The sequence below is a fragment of the Anabas testudineus genome, chromosome 7 (genome assembly GCF_900324465.2).
Source record: "Anabas testudineus chromosome 7, fAnaTes1.2, whole genome shotgun sequence".
Lineage (NCBI taxonomy): Eukaryota > Metazoa > Chordata > Actinopteri > Anabantiformes > Anabantidae > Anabas > Anabas testudineus.
Window position 1 is genome coordinate 12727037 of NC_046616.1, and position 15650 is coordinate 12742686.

The 15650-nt window shown below is 41.6% G+C and overlaps 1 protein-coding gene across 1 annotated transcript; it reads left to right on the forward strand.

Annotated features, from left to right (window-relative positions):
* The first annotated feature begins 8479 nt into the window (after positions 1-8479).
* Positions 8480-15650, forward strand: c1ql4a (complement component 1, q subcomponent-like 4). Its single transcript, XM_026368561.1, has 2 exons — positions 8480-9055; positions 15398-15650. Exons 1-2 carry the CDS (start codon positions 8510-8512, stop codon positions 15575-15577), a joined length of 726 nt encoding a protein of 241 aa, XP_026224346.1. The 5' UTR covers positions 8480-8509; the 3' UTR covers positions 15578-15650.

The window sequence follows — 15650 nt, forward strand, 5'->3', positions numbered from 1 at the left end:
TGAGTAAAGAGACAGCAAACACAGGTGTGGCATTTTATCTGTTGGGGAGGTGATGGGTAATCACAGCAAACTTTAATCAGTTCAAATCAATTATTCATGGTCAGGGGCCTAGTGAGCTGATTTCTAAAATGCCCCTTCTTTCTCTATCTGACAGCCTTGTATGAATTATTCAGACTGCATTTACACAAAGAACTCCATCTCTGATACCTGATCAGTCAGTTAGAAACATTATGCAACAGGGAATCTCAATTAGAAATGGGGAAACGGGTCTCCTGATATGTGCACGATGAAAATGAAAACAAAGCCACTCAAGAAGAAGCAAGAGGGTAACGCAGGAAAGTTGTGAAAAACCCCAAACTTAATAGTCTTGCAGCATTAGTATTCATCAAGAGAGGAGTTCTCAGCTTTAATGGGCTCAACTGAAGTCAAGATAGTCCCAGTGCCATGTGTCCACTTATCATCCATCAGTTTATCTATGTGTTAAGTGAACTCCACCTACAATGTGCACTGCATCCAGCTGGGGATTCGACCAAGCTCCATTATCAAGCTTTAATCATTCTCTTACTACTCCCTCCTCCTACTCAGAATGATGCTACTGCCTCATTTTCACCCTTGCCAAATTACCCATGTCCTCTTCCTTTTATAGTTCTTTCACTGACTGCAGCAGGGTGTCTGTGGTTAGATTAAAAACCTGGTGCTGGTGTAGGAGCCCACACTCCGTTCACTCAAGACCAGTGCAATACACACCGGCCACTGTCAGGACTGTGTTGAGTCCCAGAGGGTGCATTACACTTCCCTTCTTGGTCTGAAAAGCAGAGTCAAACGCAGCTATGCATCATTTACTGAAAAGCCCTCTTTTGAGGCATCTCCATGAAATAATTCTAATTTCTCAAAAAACAGTTGCCACCTCTTACACTTTCTTATCACAGGATGTTGGCTCCTTAAGTTAGACTGTACTGTCAGGGCACAGTGCACAAAGCCAGAATAAAAGTCTACAGAATTTCTTCTGCCTCTTTGAAGTATTAATGGTAATTCCTGCATAGTAAGATGCTAATCTAACATGGCAATGTTAAGCAGGTATGATACCATGCTTAACATCCAGGTGTAGCATGTTAGTATTACTAACATTTGCTAATCAGCACCAAACAGAAAGTAAAGCTGAGGCATATGTCATTGTTTTTCCAGGTAATATTCAGATCATAGTGGTACTAGAGTCATCATCAATCATGACAAATGTTATGTCAGTTCATCCAGATGACTCCTGAATTTGACAGTAATCCATTCGACAATTTTTGCAATGTTTCACTCAAAAAACGATGTGTCAACCTGCGACTGGAGAAATCGAAAACATACGAAAATGATATAAACACAGTTGAGAGGCAGCATTTCAGTGTGGCCCAGGATAGTGCATCCAGAACACTGGCATTTCCACCCACTGTGCCACAGGGTTGTTACATCTTGTACTGAGGCTAAAAAGGCATAACAAACCTTAAACTGAACACTACCATTATCATGATGCTTCACTAGAAGACTTTGAGGACATGCTGCCCCAGAAGTCAGTCTGAGCACTTACTAGTACTATGACAGAGGAGGTAGTGGGATGAGCATACAGGGGAGAAGGGTGATCAGGCAGAGAAAGGCAGATAAATAGACACCAGAGAAATGAGAAAGTGTAATTCTTTCTTGGTACAATTTATCACGCTCTCCCTGACAGCCACCAACCATAAGTCACCAAAAATTCTCTCTCAATAATTCAGAGGGATCTCTCGTGTCCTCCCTTCCCCTTCGCTTGCCCTTGTAACACATTCCTATGAAATAAGGTTAAACCACATGGCCAATGACACCGTAAGCTCTTCATGAATACAGTTTGACTTGACTGACTGCGGTACATGACAACAGGTTAGGGGGATGCATCGTTCTTTCCTCCCAGTGTTTCTTAGCACTTCTGCATCTCACCGCCTGGACTAATGGGCTATCACAATTGACATCTCCATGGGAACGTCCCACTGCATCACTTACACACAATTCACTGCTGGTTGCTTACATTCCAATAATATCCTCCTGGACTGTGGAGACGCTGAGAGACTATTCTTTGTTTTTGTGTTTGTGTGTCTTGGTTTTTTACCCACATGCACTTTTACAGGAAACACAGATCAGTGGCAGTTTTATCAGAATTCTGCAGGATACAAAATTTCACAGATATAGGGGTACATGCAAAAAAATACAGAGCTGAAGAATTCAATGAGGGATGTGGGTGAATCATGACTGAAAGAAATTACGAGGCCAATAAATGTATAATTTCTCTAGCAGCATGTGTCTTGGTTGGGATAGCTGGACAGTCCATTTATCCTCGTCATGTTGCTGTCAGAGCCCCGCTGCAGACGAGTGATGACCACTCTTGTCAGACGAAAAGCAGTCTGTCTCCCTCTAAATGATAGAAATGTAGAGTGTGTCTGTAAGGAAGGACGGATCAATTTCTTTCACTTTGTCCTTTATGTCTGTGTGCTTTTCTTGTCATACCTTGAAATTCACTGTAATCTCTTCTTCTCTAAAATAGAACATTTGGGTGTTTTTTTTTCCCCCCATCACTATCTGAATCTTAATCCACACCTTTTCATATAATGCTAGGGTTTTGGCTCTGACATTCGTCCCTGCTGTATGTCACTTCTCGACCTTTTCTGTGTGTGTGTGTGTCCATCATCTCTTTGGTCTGACTGCTGGTTTGAGTGATCATGTGCACAACGTGTGTTTATTTCACAGCATGGCACAAGAGGGGACTGCCACCGACTTGGGGATACTCTGAAAATGTCACTGTTTGGTTGTGCTCTGCTTTATGACACAGTTTATACAGCTCTGATGATTTCTCTCCCCAAGTGTGGCCTTCTGCTTTGTCTGCCTGGAATCATGAACGGTAAATAAGTGGTAATGGGAGTGAATGGGAGGGGAAGTCAGCCAACGTCTTTCTGTCATCACTTTAGAAGGTTGTGACCCTAAAGCACGGTGGCACAGAGCTGTTAAATTATTCAGGCTGTGTCTCAAGCCCCGATCTCTGGAGAAGACGGCCCTGTGATTGCTGGGAGCGGACTGACTGACATTTGCACATGAAAATCGCTCCTGTTTCCCCCAAACACCCATTCTGCTCAAAGAAAACAGCAGAGGGACCCTGGATCTGAACAAGGGGGCTGTGGGTTGCGGTGGGTAGCTGTGAGGAGTGTGTTGATGGAGGGTGGTGTAATTAGAGGAACAATGCTGCCACAAAGCCTCAACACACAGCAACCAAGCCCTTGCTTTTTAGGTGTGCAGTGTACAGTCAGTTTCTCTAAATGGCTGTACCTCCTGGAGAAACAAACTAGGAGAAAAGTTCTGCTGTGTGATTAAATTGCTGTTCAGGGTAAATTAATATCATAAAAGTGTCAATATAATGAGCATAAATGCAGCTTGAAAATTGGAATGGCAGAGCAGGACCTAAGGGACTTGCTGAGTCATAAATCATCTTTCTGAGTGGGGTCAAGGGCCATTTGACTGAGACATGAGCAGAAATGTGATTTTAGTTATGGGAATATTTCCTCAACAACAATGCAATAATGTTGGGTGCATATCTCAGGATACATATTGATTAAATGCCAGCATTTTGCATGCGCTATACAGAAATGAAAGATCGTAGGGATTATTGCTAAAAACAATCAGCACGTTACAAAAGGCCATTGCACGCCATCTCATCGAATGGTTGCACATCTTCATAATGATGTATTATATTGTACAAAGTTTGTATACACTGAAGGGCAGCAAATAGAATCATGAGCCTCTTGTAATTGCAAACTGAAGTTTGTTTTATTATAATTTATTAATATTCAGTAAATTGTTATTAAAACAGTTAACACAATCCAAGTTATTATAACTGTTATTTGGCCAATTAAAGAAGAAGGGCTTCTGATTAATTGGACTCGAGTGCAGTTAAAGCGAGTGGGCAAGAGTGTGTGTGTGTGAGGAAGGAAAGTGAGAACATCCCTCTGTATGCTGGACCATGGCTCTGAGCTGAAGGCGAACGGAGGTGGGGTGAGCAATGGCATGAGGTAGAGGTGGGGAAGTGCAGGGCATAACTGGCCCTTCTGGGAGGGGGGAGGAGAACACAGCAAAAGAGGAGAGAAAAGAGGGGAGAACAGGAGAAGAAGAGGGTGGAGCACCGGACAGATGACAAATTGTGATTAATAAATGTGGTTCACAACGGCAGTGTGGAGGGCTGTTATTAATAGAGAGAATTAGAGTGGCTGTGCAACTCAATCTGCACACTGTCAGTCTGCATCAGGTCCCATAATCAGAGCCTAATGAAACAGCACGGCACCAGGATGTAGACACATCCACACCTGTGCATTTACAAATTTACACTTGCTGTACAGAAATGCACAGGTATGTAAGGGAGAAAATTACACAGTTCATATGGGAGTGCAAGAACAATGTGAGACATGTACTGGCTCACTTGGATAACAAACTTCATTTTCATCTTTGCCATAATTTCTTTTGAGAAGACCACCATTTATTAGTTTATTTTAGTCCATGATACAGGGTGGCCGTATTTACAATGGTAAAACTAAATAAAAGCACTGGATGTATTTTGATCTACATTTACATTACTTGTGATGTACTTAAATGACTACCATGGGTCATTATAATGAAAATGATACCCTTTTTTTCCCCACTGGTTTTAGACGTCCCCCAAATCCCCTCCTGATACCCCTTTTGACCTCTAAATTGATTTACAAGAAGATAATATAAATAGCAGGGAATGGGAGCTTGATGGCTGGATTTCTGTCACTGTTAACTGTGGAAGACATGAGCAGTGGTCCCCCTGGGAGCGACAGCCCTCTGGCAGCTATGTGCTTCTTGAGAATGATGTTGTCATTGAGAGGTGGTGCTCAGTATGTGTTGTTCACACTTGCTGGTTTGGTGTGGATTGTGTGATGGTGCTCCTATCTCAAAGCAAAACACAAGTTGCCTGATACCTGATATGTCACATAAAGTATATGACCAAGTCATTATTATTCTGCTTAAAAAAATGGTTTGTTTGGGGTAGTGCAATCCATAAATTAAAAAAAAACTAAACATTATTTAAATGTTGCCAAGTTGAAGAATTAGTATGTCTTTAAGAAAGCATGCAGACACACCAGGCATAGCGAAAGAGAAATACAACATGAGTAATGTGTCCATAAATAAGTTCCTGCTCCTCTTACTTGTTTGCACAACATAGAAGAGGAGAAAGGTAGAAGGGAAATTATGCAGGCGTGTGCACAAAAGACAGAGATTTATTCTTGGTGTATCATACAGAATGAAATTAATTATTAAACAAACTAATAACTCAAACAGTCCAGTAATGATTCTCCTGTGGCCCCTTTTCTATTGGAGGCAATGGCGACTATATAAGTCACCGTGAAGTCAGAGCAAGTGACTTGATGAAGCAATAGCATTCAATAAAAACAGACACATTTTATCAACATAATGCATAATGTTGAAATTGTAGGGGAGTGTGAATACTAAGGAGAACAAATCAAGAAGAGAATAGAGAGAAAGGGAGTCAGACGGCTGAAAGACATGCACATATTTTGATATTAATCACCTCAGTAATATTTTATCAGGCTTTAAAAATCCAATTCCTGGCATATTGCTCTGACTGTTGGCAATAATTATCTGCTCCATGGTACTCAGGACCTCTGAGCACTTTTCTAGGGGCCAGACTGACTGACCTGCAAACTGCCACTGACACAGCTTTTAACATGTCTTTGCGCTGCTTAGCTGTACCAATATTTCCCAATGGAAGTAACACAGCCCATCAGTACCTAAACCTTCCACGCCCTCCGCATTCATTTCCCACTATGTTCCACCCTTCCTCCTCGGCAGAAAGCCCTCCTTAAAATGCAGCGATTGTCCACCTCACCATGTCTGGTGCGATCAGGTTGAGTTATACCCACATTGCCAGACAGTGGTCATCATATCTAAGAAGAGGTGGGTCGAGGAGGCGGTGGTTGATGAAAAGAGAGTCATCAATACTGTATGCAGACCTATTCCCCTTGCTTCCCCTGCTTCGGCCATTAAACTTTAAAAACTCACAGATCTGCAATTGTCCCTGTCAAACACGTGACACAAGACTCCAAGGAAATGATGACATGACCTACAAATCTGCCCGAGATGTTTCAGAAATGAAATGTCATTAGCAGCGAATGTGACTTGGTGTTAACTAGAATAGAAGAAAACATATTTTTACCCACATATTATTTCCCTACCGTCATTTGAACAGAGAGAATTGTTTGGCACAAGAATACAAAACGTGGCCTTTCATGACTAATGATTTAAAAATGCTTTGTCTACGTATAGTTGCGTATGTCTGTGTGGCGTGCATGTGTGTTTGTGTGTTTATACCCAAGAGTGCAGACATTGTATGTGTTTGTGTTGGTTTTGGTTGGGCAAAGGAAAAAGAGGCAGCACAATGTGTGGGGCAGGGTGTCTCGCTAATGAGGCTTTATAGCAGTGGGATGCGAGTCACACACACAGACCATGGTCTGGGGAACATTTAGTGTCTCCTCTCCATTCTTCACACATCATGCAGAGGCAGCCTTTACTTGGTCACCCTCCTCTGTCCTCCCTTCCATAGCACCCAGAAGATGAAAACATCTGCCATCATTTCACAACACTTTATCAAACAGTTTGCTTGTTAAGAGTTTGCCTCTAACAACAGGTGAATGTCAGCCTAACAAGACACAGACCAAAGGTAGCAGCACAATCTAGTATACAATTATATTAATTTACATTGAAATTAATTTACCATGTGATTTTGGTTTAAATTCTATTAACAATAATTAAAAGTAATTGATGAGAAAGAATATGTTGTGGATATCAACACTCACATTACTTGAATAATCATAAATTTGGCTGTGGACCACAGTTTAAAGATGCCACTGCTATGCAAAAAAGAGGAAGATAGAGAGAGGGGGGGGAGAGAGAGATAAATAGAGAGAGAGAGAGAGAGGGAGAGAGAGAGCTCTAACAGGTGTCGAGGACTGTTCATGGACCAAACACAGCGACAGGCGATGCGCTGGACTCTGGATACGAGCGTCCGATTTTGCGTACATCCGTCACACAAAGTGTTCAAGTAGGCATTGTGTGGGCTTAATTTCCTTTGAAGTTAGCTGCATTTTAAACTCGATTTCCCACGTGGAAGGAGAAGACGGGGATTACGCGCTGATTAAGAAACTCTCGTCACTTTCCTGGCATCTCCTGCGCGCCCGTCGGCTCCCCAGCTCTCCAGCTCTCCAGCGATCCAAAGTATTTAATCATTTTCGTGGGACGCGGTGCTGGACTGATGAGGGAGAATTTTATTCTCCAAAAAAAAAAAAAATTCTGGATTATAAAGAGCATATGGTGAGTTTCTCTTCTGTCTTTCTTGTTTTGCTGTTTCAAATGTAATCAGAAAACATGTTCATCTGTACATATGTATATTTATGTGATTTACATTATCACCTATAAAAAGTTGCTATCGTTATTTTGTTGATTTCTACTAAATGATATTAACATTAATACTTAAAAACTATTCTTTTGATATTCTATTTGTTCCTGTTATGTAATTTTTAAATTGGATTGGTATAAATATAATTAATGTACTGTACTATGTATTACCACGTGCCTTGTTCATGTGTTTAAAAATGACAAAATAAATACTTATCTTGTCTTTTTACTATTATTTCCAGATCTAAATATAGTCAGAAGAGGAATCTATCTAAAGCACACCCAGGTTGACAAAATTTTGACTATTTTCCTGGAAACAGCACCTTTTTGATGTGGACAGTGGAATTAAAAGAAAAGTGAGATAAAATCACAAGATGATTGTTTCAGAAAAAGATTTCTGATGAACCTTTGTCACTTATATCCATGGCATTAAGTGATACATCTACGTAAATAGACATCCTGTGCTTTGCTAAGAGGGCCTGGAAGAAGATTTTCTGAAACTGTCATTTTGCAAACAGTGCCTCCACCCTTTTTCCAATGAGCTGAATTTGGCACCAGCCCTCATTTCAGCATACTCTTAACAAGCTTTCACAACAACCCTCTCAGCCAAATGTGGTTTTGTTTGACGTTGAAAACTGAATTGAACTGAAGGACAACAGGAGACATAAAAAAGTGAACCAGGCTTGTGTGTTTTTTTTTTTAAATAAATAGGATTTAAAATATCTTGTTCCCGGTCTGGACGCCTTTATCATTTTTCTAGGATACTTTAACACTGTTGTTTATGTTCTGACATTTTGCCTTTTTACATTATCTCTCTTACCTGGCCTGGCGATAAAATACTTACTCCCCTCCACTCCTCTCCACGTCTTTCTTCACCTTTTCAAATACTTGTTCTTTGAGAGGCTTCATCCTGGCCGGCACTATTCCAGCCAAAGGGGAAGAGGACTTCCTAACGCTGGCCGCTTCACGGCTCAGCCGCAGGAAACGTGTTATTGGAGCTGCTGTCGGTGTGGCAATGGTTCTAATACTTTTGGTGGCCATTCCCCTGCTAGTGCACACAACCAAAGGGGGGAACACCGGAAATTCAGGGAGCCATTATGAAATGCTTGGAAGTTGTCGCATGGTATGTGACCCCTATGCCACCTCTCAGCCGGGGCAGGAGCTGACAGCAGTGTCCCCACCGTCCCAGGATTACTCTGGGAAGAAGATAAGGTCTGGGCTTCGTGGGCCTCCAGGCATCCCTGGCCGTCCAGGTGAACGTGGACCCCCTGGAGAGCCAGGCAAACCAGGGCCACAGGGCCCCCCAGGTCCAGGTCCTGGTGGCTACTCTCCCTCGCTCTATACCCCAAAAATCGCCTTTTATGCAGGGCTACGCAAGCAGCACGAGGGGAGTGAAATACTGAAGTTTGATGACGTTGTGACCAATGTAGGTAACTACTATGAGCCCAGCACTGGCAAGTTCACCTGTCCCCTGCCTGGCATTTACTTCTTCACCTACCATGTTCTAATGAGAGGCGGTGATGGCACCAGCATGTGGGCAGACCTGAAAAAAAATGGACAGGTTAGTAGAAGTGTGTGTCTGTGAATGCATGCATGAAGATGTGCACATAGTATACTGTGTGTGTCTATGTAATTCCTTTGACTATTCTGTGTTAACTATTCCACTGACTTGCATTCACCTGTGTAACATTGAGTTCTTCAGATTCAGAGCACATACCACTTAGCATGTGGCAACATGACAGCCAAAGAATGAAACGGCAATCTTTCTCCTCATTAAGGGGAATTCATGCTATACGGTCTAAAATCGCAACCACAGATATTTGCATTCCTGCATGCACTGTGGCTAAATGACAAGTGGCAGAATGCAGCCACCACTGCCAAAGGGAACAGTCTAATTAGTAAGTATCATAGACAGAGTTTGATTATTTCCTAAACAGAAGTGCAAAAGAGCACAGGAGAAATGCCTGTCAGTACGTGGACCAGTCAGTTTACACCTCAGCTAAATAAATAATGAATGCAAAATTGACAGTCCACTCATCCACTCCCTCATTCCCCAGGCACTAATTAAAGACAGAGGGGCTGATGGGGGGAAGAGGATATGAGAGGTGGGAAAAATCACAGAAATTTCATCAGAGGACACCAAATTCAGGAAAACATTATTTCCAAGATGTTTTTTTTTTTTTTACATTTAGACATTTATCACAGACATTAAATGCAAATACACTCTACTCAGCTCTTGCTCTATCCATGTAGGACTGTAAAGATATTGTATACATTCTTCACCATGCACAAAATACATAGTGCTGATTTAAAATAATCCATTTAAATTAGATTTTTTGAGATGTGAAACTCAATCATCTGTCATTAAGCATTTTATTTGATTATATATGCATGAGACCGCATGTGTCAATATGTGTAGGGCTGCCTGTCTAATGTCCTGTGTTGTCATTCAAGTCATCATAGCCTGCTAAATAATGTATACACCTAGATTAGATCCCTTGAACATCCACTATACTTTTCCTCTGCTAACCCCTCCTGAGCTTGTTCATTGATTCTCCATTAATTATCTTTTCACTCACCTCAATTATTTAACCTCACTCGGGTCCATCTGACACCCATCAGGTGGCCTCCTTAAACAGTTCTGTTAAATAGAGCACTCACCTAACAGAGATCTACCTCAACAGAGCTGCTGGTAGATGAAAATGGAGTGTACATGAAATGCTGCAGAGTGCCTGATCATGTGCAGAGTTATTGAAGCCCTGAAGGCAGACGGGTACTTTGCCTGAGGCCAGTCGGTGGCTGGGGTTTACCAAATGTGCACTGTGTTTGACAGGTTACATTTCTGACTACAGAATCAAGTGGTAGGTTTTACTATCGCCGTAGGTGCAGAAGCTTTATTGGACATGTTGTCTGCTCACAAGGGATTTTTAAATTAAGAATAAAGGATTGCAGTAGCCACAAATTTGCCACCTTCTTTTTATGGTTGTGTTGTAACTTTTTACACCTAAACAGATAGGGTCATTTATTACCTTTTCTTTGTTAGGAAGCCAGTGCAGGACACTGAGGAATCAGACTGGGTGAGAATGAATGAAACACAAGTAACTCAGCTTGACAGCGACACGCTGTCATTCCACTTGGAGACAGTGAAAGGGAGAGCAAAACAAGACAAGTGAGTTGGTGGGAAGTTCATGGGTGGAGCAGAGGAAGATGGATTACTTAATGGAGATGTAGAGACAGTGGGCTGGTAGATGAGGCATCGGGGAGGCTGGTGGTGAAGGCCAAGATAAGATCAGGCACGATGACCAATGGACACCCACTCAACATGTCTCTGCTTCACAAGCGATTAAGGTCGGCCAGACGGTGCAAACTGTGCTTATGCACCACTTCAGTGAGTTGAGTTGATGCCCCAAAAAAAAAAACAAAACAAAAAAAACCCCATATATTTTTCTGCAAATGTCTGATTTATAACCCGTCTTATATCTTAGTTAAAGTGGTTCAAATTTATAAACTAATTTGGCTTGTTGGACTGTGACTTGTGGCGTGTGACGTGAGCGTGGTACAATGCAATGCCAGGACCTTAGGAGTATGTGCTGACTGAGGCAGGGCTTCTAAGGGTTTCCTATAGAGCCAATACCTATTACCTTTACTAAATCCCCCCTCTGTAAAGCCTTCCTGCTCACACACCTCACTTTCCCAAATCATCGCAGCATGACAGGGCTCCAGAGTCACGGGGTTTGTGATTGAAGTGGGGGCCCACTTCAGTTGCTTCAGTGTTTGTAATTGAACTGTAAATGACTTACAGTACAATCCCAATGTTTGATGTGAATCTTAGCACAACACTTGCTCAGCTGTGTTACCTGCACAGTTAAAGCAATGTCAAATTTGATAACCACGTTTGGAAAGGTTATGATATCCCTACGATACTTGGTAAAATTAGTTTAATATTTTTTTCCCCCTGCTCATAATAATAGTTATGAATTTGGAAGATTCTGTTGCTCAAGTTAAAAACTTTAATCATTCTATTCTTAATTCACTGTCACGCATCGATAGGTTTTATGCCACTTAATATTCCAACTTGGTGGCAAACGTTATTGAGACAGTCCATGCTAAAGCTGAGTTGCTTGATGCGGTGAAGGGAAGAAGTACATCATGTGTATTCCTCCATAACAGAACTTTTCACTTTTTCTTCATTAACTGATATATGAGCTGTTTATTCCTATAGTGCACCATTATTTATCTGCATTGATATTCTTAATACAATGTGGAACGTCGACAGATACCAGCTTGACTCCCATTTAATCTCTTTCTTGTTTTTCACCTGTCATAGACTCTTTGAATAGCTCAGTTAAAGGTCAAGTTATTTCACACAGTAGTGTTAAAATGTCATCACTTGCTGTAATGACCGGTACCTATATTAACTTTCTCACTACACAGACGTAGATATGCTACAGGTGAAGTATAATTAGCCTTAGAGCGAGGGACAAGAAAGAGATACATAGGTACAATAATTTGCTCTGTGGAGTCAAGTTGAATGCCGTCTTCTAAGTCTGTAAACAATTTATAGAAAATAATGTGCCTCTGATGAAACACATTTGTTGAGATAAATCAAACTCATTCATGCTATGCATTGTCTTGATCATTAGTGTGTCCCAGCCCACAGCCTATAACACCGAATGGCAGGTAATAGCAATCTATGGTACAGTTCAATGCCAGTTTCCTTGTCGCCATGTAATCCCCGGGCTCCCAGAGGAAAGGGAAAGCCTATTCAATAAATATTCTATTTCCACAATATCACCCCCCCCAACCCCGTCCCTAACCGTACTGCCATGTGCTGGAGTCCCTTAGGTAAGTTTAACAGCTACTTTTCTATTGTCTCCGCTCTAAGAGGTCAGTATATCACACTGAATGAACCCTGTCAGTTTTATTACCAGTGGAGCACAGCACCACAGATAAAAACAAGACTTCATATACCCCCACACCTCTCTGGTCTCACAAAACAGCCTTGCTTGATCAGTCTGTTACTCCAGGCCCCCTCCCTCCCCCTTTCTCAGCTCCCCAGACCTTGTTTTTGTTTTTTTGTTTTTTTCACCTCATCCTTCTTTTTGTTTTTCCTTGTCTGCATTCTGAGCTATGGATCCACTTGTATAGAAAATGACACTGCAGCTGCTCCCCACACCACCACCCACTCTTCCCTAGTGCTTCCCCCATGCCTGTGGCCCCCACTGCTCCAAGGCATGTTTACTGGAGGCCCTATAATGAAAGGGCTAGGCAGAGACAGAGACAGCCACAGGCAAGCCCTGGGGGCCCCTGCTTCATGGCTCACAACCCTTCTAGATCCAGGATCAGCACAGTGTGCTACCTGGTTCACATGGATCAGTCTGTGTCCTCCAGCCGTATCTATCTTCTCTGTTGGCTTCCTGTCGTAATCCCGCCTCGGCTCTCTCATGCCTGTCTGTCTGGTATCTGCATTAATGGATGGCGTGCATTATTTCTTCACAAACAGGAAACATCAGCTAAATCACCAATTCATATATCATATAATTGATAAGTGATGTCTATGCTGAATTACGATTGTTATTCCTCCGTTGTACAAAATTCAACAGCGACTCCATGTATTAAATCATACAAATCTGAGAGGACCTAAAAGGAGGACAATCTCCCTACATCTCCCTCCGTTACACTGCTTGGCCAAAATAATGAGCACAATGACATGGGACTGGTAGGAAGTCACAACATCATTCCTGTCAGAAGCATCCAAACATGCAAATGTGATATTGGCTGTCACTACACATTCAAGCAGAACAACAATATAACCTTTACAGATGACAATGGATTGGTGCTGTTATTTTAGAGCTAGTCCTATGAGGCCTTAAAAAAAGGGTAGATTATGTTCACTGTTTAATCATACTAAATATCCACACAACACCAGCATATACATAACTTTTTTTCTCTTTCTCTTTTTAAAATTCACATTTATTTAGTTTTTTAATGTCTACATTTCTAGTGTCCCATTAGTTCAAACATCTTCCTCACAGATACAGTTAAGACCTCTGCAAAGATATAAAACATAACCAAATGGAGCCAACAATGGGAATGTTTCCAGAGGACAAATGCAGAAAACACAACAAAGTCGATATCTAAAATTAAAGGGTAAAACAAAGAAATGTAGCTCACTTTCCGGCACCAATGTTATAAATATCAATTGCTTTGTGAGGCAACAAGTGTCCCAGCTGTGCCATTAACTCTTTAGTGACCCCCTGAAAACATTTCTGTCCATGGAGTTTGCAGCTTGTTATGTATTTGGTTGTCAGATTGATTTTTGGTATTTTGTCTGTGTGTGTGTGTGTGTGTGTGTGTGTGTGTGTGTGTTGTATTTGGTTGTCATTGGTGAAGATGTTTTCTAGATTAAATTTCTCTTTTGTCTCTAGTTTTCTCACATAACATGTGTTTTTATCATTTATAGCTTATATATATAGCTAAGTGAACATATTAACCCATGTATCCTACATTTTAGACATGGATGCACAAGAAACTGTGTCTAGATTCTGATTGTTGTTGAAGGGTAACATCAGCAGTGGTTGGTTTTATTGTACAGTTGTAGACCTGGGATGCCCCAGCAGATTGATTTCTTTGGTCCTTTAATCAATCTGATTTTGAGTAGACGTGCATATGCTTGACCATCCGGATACAGATGGTATCCAGACAATATAACAAAATTCGAGTGTTGACACATGGTCAACAATGCGCTCAGACTAGGGTAAAATGTGTTGGTACAGGGGGAAAAGAATCTTTTTTTTGTTACAGTAATTCAGGCTCCGTTGCTCTGTGATTGACTGTTTTTAAATTGATGCATACTCGTTGGGGAAAAAGGAGTCCCAGTGATGGGAATGACATGATGGTAGTTGAATTGCAGATCATATTCTGTGGCTGTCATGGAGATGCTCATAGCTTGTCTTGGTTACTGACATAGATTGAGTGCTCCCACCGTAGATGGACACTGAGCCAGACACAAGGCCACTGATGGCTGACATATGTCTGATGATTGGAGCTGCTACACCAGAATTATTGATACATTTTACTTTGGAGGTTTTGTCGTGATGGTACCTAGTGTGAGATAGTACCATTTAGATTTATTGGAAACATTTTAGATTTTTTTTATAATAAGTTAACATTAGGCTTATGATTTGAAGTAAAAAGTTAATATAAATAAATAAATTGACAAATTCAATTTCCTTTTACAGTTGTAATGCAATCTAAGCATGTGTACTTAAATGTTCACAATAAGTAAACCCAATTAAAGATGTTAACAAACAAGTAAAGATCCACTGCTGCTCGGTCAATAAGACCTAACTCACACACAGCATGCAAATGTGAAACTGTCTGGCTTAGGCATAGCCACTCAATATCATGCATATTGAGCTGGCCCAAGATCATAAGCAACAGGTCAATATCTGGTGTGGATAGTGATGCTGTTTCTTGGCTGAGCTAGTTTCCCCATAGACAACCTGTTGTCCCCAGTGAGTCCGCTTATCTGCACAACCCAATCACATCTCCATCCTCTGGCTCTCAGCCACAGCTGATCAATAAGAGGCAGAGTGGCTATGTTTTCCTTCCACCTCTCGGGTCACAGGTCACAGTCCCATCTGTTTGTTTATCCACTGTGAACGTGGCGGCGATGTCACACTCATGAGTGTCACGTTTGAAGGCTGTTAATAATTAATTTTGAGTGAGCTTTGGAAAAATAAATGTAGTAAAGAGAGAAAATGGGATGTGTTTGTTTTACTTTTAAGGAGCTGCTGAGCACTTGGAGCTGCTCAGTACAAGTGGCAGTGACATTTGTAAGTGTTTGTTCTGTTTCGTCCTCGTTCTAATTGTCAATGCGTGTGTCCTCTGTGGGTGACAGGTAAGAGCCAGTGCCATCGCTCAAGACGCTGATCAGAATTACGACTACGCCTCCAACAGTGTGATCCTGCATTTGGACGTGGGTGATGAGGTGTGTGTGCAGCTGGACGGAGGGAAGGTCCACGGAGGGAACACAAACAAATACAGCACCTTCTCTGGCTTCCTCATCTACCCGGACTGAATCTAATCCTTGCTCACTGAGAGAGGAGAGGTTAGAAAAAGACAGATATACACAAAGACACATTCATTCATGC

Excerpts from the sequence above, each read along its gene's own strand:
- c1ql4a (XM_026368561.1), top strand. The coding sequence starts at position 8,510 with ATGGTTCTAATACTTTTGGTGGCCATTCCCCTGCTAGTGCACACAACC. Across the intron at positions 9,056-15,397 it reads ACCTGAAAAAAAATGGACAG|GTAAGAGCCAGTGCCATCGC; the intron begins GTTAGTAGAAGT and ends TGTGGGTGACAG.